This window comes from Coffea eugenioides, chromosome 11 (assembly GCF_003713205.1).
Source record: "Coffea eugenioides isolate CCC68of chromosome 11, Ceug_1.0, whole genome shotgun sequence".
Lineage (NCBI taxonomy): Eukaryota > Viridiplantae > Streptophyta > Magnoliopsida > Gentianales > Rubiaceae > Coffea > Coffea eugenioides.
The window spans coordinates 32,993,950-33,003,972 of record NC_040045.1 but is presented as its reverse complement, the minus strand read 5'-3'; the positions used below and the strand labels follow the sequence as shown (position 1 = coordinate 33,003,972).

Below are 10,023 nucleotides of genomic sequence, written 5' to 3'. Positions count from 1 at the left end.
AATTTTTTCATAGCTTTCAGTAGAAAAATCAGTATATGGACAACGGACAAGAGATCAAAACGACAAAACGAGTTAGTTAAAACAAATTAAATTGTTTAATAAAATAAACTTTTTGTTGTGCCGACAATAATCCTCGTGTCATCTTCTGTCTTTTCCGTGATTGCCGTCTATGCTTACTTTTCGGGCGAATTATGGATAGGCTAATAAAAAATAAATGAATCATTTTCTTTTCCGTGATTGCCGTCTATGCTGACCTTTTCGGGGGAATTATGAATAGACTAATAAAAAATAAACGAACCATGTTGGCCAGCTTCGAGATCGTTGGCTTTTTTGTTTTTTTTCTTTTGGATAAACGTCAACAATAACTACTCATATATTATGAAAGAAGGGAACAGGCCTAACGTGACTATTGAAAATGGGAGGAGACTAAACTACTTCTAAATTAGACGAGTGTATTATAGCATCCGCTAAATTTAGAAAATTAAGGTCTTGTTTGGACAGTCTTTTTTGTCGAAAAATTGTTACTTTTTTCATGAACACATTTCCCTTTCACCTTTTTACCTTACATATATTAAATTGCTATAGTAATTTTTCTACAAAAAATCCAGAAAAATGCAATCCCAACACAACCTAAGAATATCTTGCATTTGATGCTAACTATGAGATTTGATTTCCCAACCAACATTCCAAGAGGGACTGTCCCTACTGGTGGCACTGGTGGCCAAAGACAAAGAGCTCATGGGCTTTTTCGTGGTTTGTGGTTTGGTAGAATCTTTAACCTAACTAAAATTTTAATAATATCAAAATGCAGGCCACCAAAAAGCATTTGTATTATTGATATCTACATCGGTAGCCGAATTCTTTTAACAAAAAAGTAAAGCATTTGTACTTTATTAGCAGGTAGCAACATTCGAAAACAAAAAGATCCAATTCAAGATGACTGCATATCTTAATGGGATAATTTCAGAAATCTCCCTTGAGGTTTTCAACAATTTCACTCGGCTCCCTTGAATTCTACATAATTACAAAAACCTCCCTTGATATGGTAAAAACACAACAATGCCCTTCATTAATTGTCAACTCATTAAAAAAATTTATCAAATATTAAAGCTCTCTCATCTATTATCAACTAATAATTTAAACTACAGTCTTTTCTGTTTAACTATCTATCGTCTTTCTCTTACATCTATTTTCCTTTTAAACTAATTTATTTATTATTATCAATCAAATGTGTACTATAACCACTAATAAAATTATCATACACACTAAAACACCAATACTTATATATCTTGGTATCTATTCCCAATTCTCGATTTTTCATTATTATTAAATAGTTTTCTTGCACCCATTTTTGTTTCCAATTTTTGATAGGCATTAGCAAATTGAAATTGTCAATGACAAATTGAGTGCTAATTTTATTATCAAACTAGATGGAGATAAAGATAGTGACAGCGATAAAAAAAATAAAAATTAAGAACAGGAAGTGGAATAGGGACTAAATATAAGTTATACTATTATGGTTGCCATGAAAAAAAAAGTGTTCTTGGTATATATTTATAACTGCATTGTGTTTCTATATTTGATTTACAATTATTGATGTTATTTCCATAGAGAGAATTTGATTGATTTTGAACTATGTGCCAATGAAGTATATTGGATATTGATATTAGCAGTAATGGTTTACATTATTTTGTATTAAAAAGGTGGCAGTCATATAATTGAAATTTAGGGATATTGATGAATATTGTTGTGTATTAAGTAAAATCTGATTTTGATATGAGAGTATAGGTAATTTTTTGGGCATTTGATGTAGCATTTTATAGTTGATAAAATGGTCTGCATCAGAAATATTTAGGTAAAATAGGAATATTAGAACAAAAATTAGTATTTATTTAATGGTGATTTGGATGTTGATGAGCAAGTAATAGTGATAGCAAGTAAAGATAAATGAAATAGAGATTGTAAACCATTTTTCGCTTTATGTTTTTGTTGTGAATTATAGCTCAAGGGTATTATAGGAATTTTGAGAAAATGTATAGCTTTTTGGGCCTAAAATGTTACTTAAAGAGTAAAAATAGGGAAGGTAGGTGTAAATTTTAGAATTTGAGGGGGGCTTTCTATAATTGTTAAAAACCTCAGGGGAGGAATGTGAAATTAACCCTATCTTAATTCTCAATCATTGCAATTGAAGCCCCTTCGCGTTGGAACCGAATAGATCAATATAGTATGCATTTTACATTAATCTAGAAAGTTCAAGAATTTATATGCCTTAAGGTTAGGTAAGAAGATATAAAATACGACTATGATTAAATGAGTTAAGTGATAAAGATAAAAGCAAAATACCCCAGTTTATAACCATCCCCTATTTTTTATCTCTTCTGTGGATAAAGTTAATCCTAGAACTAATAGTACTATTTGTTATGGAATCTGATGTTGATGTTTGGCTTAGTATAGTAATATTATAAAGTGAATATGTTTATACATTTATAACTTTGATAGAGGTACAAAAAGCACTACAAGCTCATACAATTTTATTGGTAAACGTACCCAAATTCCATCCAATAGTCTCTCATATTCATGGACATTTTTTTCCCTTCGACGCTTTTTTCCATTGACTGTTTTCAAGTAATATGCAGTCACGTTTTTAGAAGAACCTTTCCTTTTAATATTTTTGTGAAAACAAATTTCTGCATAAATGTGGGCTTTAATCTTAATAAATTTTTATACAATTTTGCTATTCCGTTTGATCTATTTTCTTTCATGGAGAGATAATAGCAAATCTTAATGGTAATATGAATAAGGATAGATGACCGATGATGTTGCAATAAATGCAAAAGATAGATCAAAGGATGGACCAGTCTAACAATTTGGCTCAGTCTCATATGCATCTGTCTAGAACCTTGAGAGGCAAGTAGGTCAGTTGGCTGAAGCAATGACTAAAAGAGAATCGGGGAGATTGCTAATAATACAGAAATGAACCTATAGCAGTCGTTTGGGGAAGGTGTTGGAGAACCTTGTACATAAAGCTAAAGAGAGACCTATGAAGCAAGATGAAATTGAGAATGAGAAGAAAAGTGATGAAACTGGGAGTAAAATGCAAATGACAAACAAGGAAGTTTATAAGGAAGATCACTCTATCAAGATGCCCAAGATTAAAGCATATGTGTTATCCATTCAATATCGTCAAAGTTTGAATTACAAGGCAAACAAGGGTCATTACTAAAAGTTTATAGAGATGTTTAAAATGCTTCAGGTGAACGTCCCATTTACCAAGGCTCTTGCAAATATGCCAAATTTCTAAAAGAAATTGTGTCTAATAAGCAAAAATTAGAGGAATTTGTTGTAGTTGCCTTGGTCGAGGAATGTAATGCTGTGCTACAGAATCATCTTCCTACAAAAATAAGGGATCCAGGGAGTTTTACAGTGCCATGTTCTTTTGGAAATTTTTTTTGTTAATAGGTGCTTATGTGACCTTGGGTGTAGTATTAGTTTGATGCCTTTATCATTTTTGAGAAAATCAAAATTTAGTAAGCTTGCTCCTACAATGATGGTGCTTCAAGTTGCGAATCATTGGGTGAGATATTTAGTAGGACTGGTAGAATATATGCTCATTAAAATTAGTAAATTTTATTTTGCTACTAATTTTCCACTTCTTGAAATGGAAGAAGATATTTGCAAGTCTATTAGTTTGGGTAGAGCAGTTTTAACCACCAGAGGGACTATTATTGATGTTTTAGAGGGCAAGCTTGCACTAAGCATAGGTAAAGATAAACAAGAGTTTAACATTTTTAAAATGCTTAAATGTTCTTCTACTAATGAGTCTTATTGACAAATTGATGTGTTAGATACTATTTCTAACGAAGGTTTAGCTTTTAAGTCATTTAATGATTCATAAGAGAGTGCCATTGCATTAAGTTTAGATGAGAATATAGAGGACATTAAGCTCTTAAACTTTTTGAAGCTCTTTTAGAAGGGTAAGTAGTGCTTTCATATGTAAAAAGTCATTGGTTTGAAAAAATTGCCGTAGTTAATGAAAGTTTTTATCCCAAATTGGAACTTAAATCTTCACCTGCACATTTATTGTATGTTTGCTTTTCTAGAATCTTATGATCTTGTTATTATTTCCTCTTTATTAAGCCAAGTTGAGACTAAAAAATTGTTAAGAGTGTTACATGAACATAAGATGAGTATTGCTTGGAGCATTTCAGATATCAAATGTCATATGGGATTTTAATAGGGGAAAATGCTAAACTTTCAGTTGAGAATCGGAGAAGACTCAACCCCAATATGAAAGGAGTAGTTTGTGCAGAGGTAATTAAATTACTTGATGTAAAGATTATTTATTCTATTTCTAATAGTTCTTGGGTAAACCTTGTACAGGTAGTATCGAATAAGGGAAGAATGATAGTGGTAAAAAATGAGAAAGATGAACTAACCCCCACACACATTATCGCTAGATTGCGTGTCTGTATTGATTATAGGAAATTGAATGCTGCCATAAGGGAGAACCATTTTATACTGTTGTTTGTCAATTAAATTCTAGAAAGATTCGCGGGCCAGAAGTTTTATTGCTTCCTACATGTTTATTTGAGTTAAAATCAAATCCCAATTAGTCTAGAGGACTAGAAAAAGACAATCTTCATTTGCCCATATGGTAGATTTATGTATAGAAGAATGCCTTTTGGACTTTGCAATGCGTCAGCTGCCTTTCAACGGTCCATGATAGCCATTTTCTCTGATGTGATGGAAGATATCACTGAGGTTTTTAGGATGATTTTTTTGTATATAGTTCCTCTTTTGATGCTTGTTTGAATAATTTGAATAGTGTCATACAAAGGTGTAAAGAGTCTAATTTGGTATTAAATTAGAAAAAAAAATGTCACTTTATGGTTTGTGAAGATATTATTTTGGGCCATAAGTTTTCTAAAAAAGACATAGAAATGGACAAGACAAAGATAGAGGTAATTGAGAGATTACCCTTGTATAGCTCTATCTATGCTATTAGGAGTTTTCTTGGTTATGCTAGATTTTATAGAAGAATCATAAAAGATTTTCTCAATGTAACTAAACCTTTATGTGCCTTGTTGCCTAAAGTTGTAGTTTGTGTCTTTGTTGATGCTTGTCTTGAAACTTTTAATAAGATAAAGGAAGTGTTTACATCAGCACCTATAATCATTGCACTTGATTAGAATTTACCTTTTGAATTAATGTTCTAGTAAAGTTCTTAATGAAGTACATGTGAATTATGCTAATACTAAGAAAGAGTATCTAACTATTGTATTTGCTTTTGAAAAGTTTTGCTCTTATTTTGTTGGTTCTAAAGTTATTATCTATAATGATACTTTGCTATCAAGTATTTGTTGTCTAAAAAGGATGCAAAACCCAAATTGATTTGTTGGATCTTATTATTGCAATTGTTCGACTTGAAGATAACAGATAAGGACTTATTCTTAACCCAAGGAATATCCACCTTTTGGTAAATATATCCCATTTTATCATTGCTAAAACAATCACCAACTTTCACGCGGACAGGCTGAGCATTTTCATCGTAGAAAATGAAGGAAGCATTCAGCCAATCTGGATCGGGGACCTCCTTCCTTTTACCTCCCAATTGTTGCCAAATTGTCCACATCCGGTCCACATTTGCATGATGGCTATAGAACACAATATCTCTTCCAGCTGAGTAGAAATTACCCATATCTTCACCATTTGTCTGCCTTGGATCGCCGACCCACCTGTGGATTGGGATATGGGGAATGGCCTCGATGGACCCTGCACCAGGGCTGGGCGTATCGCCGGCCCGGTATTCCTTTCCAAAGAAATCTTTGGCAGTGGTGGAATTAGTGACCATTTGACGGTACATGATCGCCAAATTGTTTTTTATCCTTTCTATGTCTGTTGCATCTGTATCCGTACCATTATACCCCAAGTCCACGACTGTTGGTGGCAGATGACTTTGGTTACGATTTTGGTTATACAGTGCTGACGATTGGTCCTGAAATATGGACGGTAGGGTCATACCACCAATGTTGTCCCAGTTCCAAAAGGGCAGTCCAAAACTGGGATCGCCTATTAGCTTTCCCAAGATTCTTTCATAGAAGTACAAATACCATCTATGAAAAGGAAAGAATAGCCACGAGTTATGGACTTGAATTTCTTGATCAGAGCCTGATTGGACGTAGGCACCGTTGCAATAAGCGCAATGAACATTTGCTTGTTGGGTAAAATTACGGGGATCATCAGCTGGCAGAGCTTTCATGAGCTCGACCGCCTTGTTAAGTTTTTCAATGTAGTCTTTCTTGACCAAATGAGCAGCTGGCCTAAAACGGTTCACCTTAGGTGGTGGAGGGAGTTTGTAGTCAATGACTTTGCCGGGCACCGGCGGACAGCAATTGTCAGTGACAACTGCTCCTGAAGGTAAGTCCGCCGGTGGACCGCATTTGGTGATTTCTGGGGCGGCTATAGGAGCTGCCATGGCAAAAGGGTTGATGATGAGGTTTGAGGCGCCATAAAGGCCACCCAAGCCCAAAAGCACATCCCTCCTATCAAGATTGTTAACTTGTTCATGGCTTTCATTGTTTTTGCATGAAACCGTGAACTGATGATAGTTACGTTTGGCACTGAGGTAAAACTGTGATGGCTTGATAGAGAAAGGGCAGGAGGACAGAGTGGAGGAGGAGGAGTAGGCAGTGGAGCTTTGAAGGGGAGTTGAAAGAGATGCCATTGGCCGCTTTTCTTTAGGGGAATGTGGTAGCAAAGAAGCTAAGGGAAGCTCCTATTCTTATACTGAAGCAATTGGCGACCCCGTGTCACCGATGTTAAACACGTGATTGTGGCTAGTGGTGTTTTTCTTCTTCTTTTTTTTTTTTCTAGGTTGGTTATTGGTGTTCTTTGGTGGATGTAAATGAAGAAGGATGCAAGGTCAGTCGCAAAGTCTATGATGACTGCTGCATTAATTCAATAGGATCAATAACATTCTACACAATTTGAAGGGAATTGGAGCAAGTACAATTGAGGTTTGATACTTTTTGGGAGATCTTATTGGCACTTTAAAAAAAAAAAAAAAGAGAGTCCCCAGCATTCTATCCTCCATTCCGTCCCTTTTTTGTGCTCTTCCTGCAATCCATCCTCTCTATATGTTTTAAAGGGAGGATGGAGTGTTAGAAACTTTTTTGGAAGTGTTAATATCATTTTTCTGTTTTTTTATTAGATGTTGGTGTATGTTTATCAATGTAGTTTTATTCATATATTAAATTAATAATATTAGTGTATGTCAGATTGTGTAAAATATACACAATCAAATAATTGCATAGAAATCTTTAAAAGTCTTGGTGGTGCGGGAAATCAAGGGTTCGATCCTTGCCTCCCATCAAAAAATTATTATAATTTGTGACGATTTTAATTGGTCATATTCGATGGAGTCACATCGAGTCCCCCTCCCCCTCCTCCCTTAGATTAGACTATATTAGGTTCTAGAAATCCTATCGTTGCTACAAAAAAAAAAATTGCATAGAAACCTAAAAGCACCTGTCCAAACCCATTCGAGAATGATGGTCTAATTAATGCGGATAGTGGAGAGCAGAAAGAAATCTTTCGATAATGTATAAATGCATAAATGCTGAGTCTGGACAGCAGAACTCTACAAATGCATGGATAAGTTCGTGTGGTGTTATAGCCCATAGGATCCCTTTTTTCTCTTATCAATTATTTGGATTTACCTATTTTTCAAAAACAAATTTTTTAAATATAATATTATAGTAATATACAAACCAAAATAATTCAAAAAATATTTCATTTATACAATATATTAAATATTTCAAAAAACATTTATAATAAAAGTTTTTCATATACAATACTATAGTAAAATATTTCAAAAATACTTCCAAAAATAGTTAATCCAATGGAGCGTATGTTTTTTAATATGTTGTTGGAGAATAAAGGACCACAAGCAAAGTAATTATAGTGCTTTGAGTAATAGTAAAAAAATTCAATTCGCCAATTTTGTATTGTTTGGATTATTTTGATACAATATGATATTTTTCGTTCGAATTATTAAGTTAAAAACTTTTTCAATACCTTTGAGAAGAAAAGGAAAATAGATAATATAGTTTTGATATTTAAGTGCAATCTTTCGATCGAATATAAATGCGGTGAATAAAAAAGCAAAACTCGTTCAACGACGGTCTACTTGGATATTGTAGGTCTGCTTGGATTAGTTATTTTTTAGAATATTTTTGAAGTATTTTACTGTAGTAGTGTGTTTGAAAAATTTTTACTATAAAATTTTTTTTGTGATTTTTTGGAGGAGTTTTTGAAATATAATTTGAAGTACTTTTTAAATTTAAAATATTTTTAGAATATTTTTTAAAAATTAATACTATCACCTACAACCACAACCGCCACCACTCCTTCTCTCCTCCTTTCTCCTTCGTCTTCCTCCTCCCCTTCCCCTCAATCTTCCCCTCCTCCCCTGGATCTGGTCGAGGAGAGGAGGAAGAGGGGAGGGGAAGAGAGGAGGAGGAAGAGGGTGGTGGTGGGTGGGTGGTGATAGTGTGTGAAAAATATTGTAAAATTTTTTTGTGTATATTTGTGAGTTGTTTTTGATTTATTGCATGGATGAAATTTTTTTTGAGTTGTTTTTATTTTTATATTACTGTAACATTATTTTTTAAAAAGTAGACCAATCCAAATGAAACTGTTTATTTAAAATTTTACTATACTTATTTTTAAAAAATATTAATATTAATTCAAAATTAATAATTTCCCCTCCCCCGCCACGGCAAACTCCACCTACCACCAATACCGACTCCCACCATCAGTGCCTATTTCATGTTTTCTTGTATATTTTTCAAATTGTGTGATTGTTTTAAAGTGTTTTCGTAATTGATATTTTTTTATAAAAAATTCTAAAACAAGCAAAAAAGCAAGTTACCTAAACCACCTGGGGCTAGCCGAGTGTTTAATGGAAAAAAAGTTATCTAAAGATATCCATTGATTGGACAAATGCATGCACATACGTGGATGAGTTGGCGCGATATTATGGCCTACAGACACCTTTTCAAATGTCTATTGTAGATTTTGAATAATTGGGTTAAGATTCAAGGACCACAAGTAAAGTGATCATTAGTGTCATTTCAATAATGGTTGTAAAATTCATCCCACAATTTGACAATGTCTCGATGTACCCTGATATTGTATGATTCATTGAAATCATTAGACCCCATTTGGATTGCAATTTTTGGAGAATTTTTGGAAAAAAATTATAATAACATTTTTTAAGGATGTGATGTATGTAAGGTTACAAAAAAAAATTATAAATTATATAGAAAGAACATTCATAAAAAATGTAAAAATATATGTCCAAAAGATCACAATCCAAAATTTTCAGAAACTTGGGGAAAGTAACTTTGGGAATAAAATGAAAATAATTCAAATAATTTCCCTAAGATTCTTATTTCACTACTATTTGTACACTAGAAGAAAATTCTTTTCTAATGACATTAAAAAATGGCAATTTATGCATACTTTAGTGATATTTTTTTATTTAGTGACATTTTCTTGTTGGCGACTACTGTCCAGTGGCACAAAATAATACTACATTTTTTTATTTTATCAGACGACAACAATTAGTCTAATTTATTCCTATTTTAATCTATACTAAGGGGGGAGAGGTTCAATGGAATTTAGAGAAACCAATGGAAACTGATACATCATCAGATCGTATGAATTTAAAAAAATCACATATAATAATACATTGATGGGAGACAAAATTTGAACCCATGATCTCTTACCTTACCAAGATTTAGTGTCTTTAGTGTTAACTAACAATCCAAAGGGCCATTGGTTCCAAAATAATACTACATGGTATGAGAAGCTGCCACTTTATGAAATTTTAATGGCAATTGCAAGCGTGCCATCGCACTTCAAATGCCACTATATAAAGCTATTCTAACACTTTCAAATGCCACTAAAAAAATTAATCGCATTAAAAAAGTAATTTGAATATTAACAAACCAATTGATC

At 33.1% G+C, this 10,023-nt stretch overlaps 1 protein-coding gene across 1 annotated transcript; it reads right to left on the bottom strand.

Moving 5' to 3' along the window:
• Positions 1–5,326: 5,326 nt before the first annotated feature.
• LOC113752312 (polyphenol oxidase II, chloroplastic-like) lies at positions 5,327–7,156 on the bottom strand. The gene has a single exon (XM_027296428.1). The coding sequence runs from the start codon at positions 6,722–6,724 to the stop codon at positions 5,327–5,329; it is 1,398 nt and encodes a 465-aa protein (XP_027152229.1). The 5' UTR covers positions 6,725–7,156.
• Between the last annotated feature and the right edge of the window lie 2,867 nt (positions 7,157–10,023).

Excerpts from the sequence above, each read along its gene's own strand:
- LOC113752312 (XM_027296428.1), bottom strand. The coding sequence starts at position 6,724 with ATGGCATCTCTTTCAACTCCCCTTCAAAGCTCCACTGCCTACTCCTCC.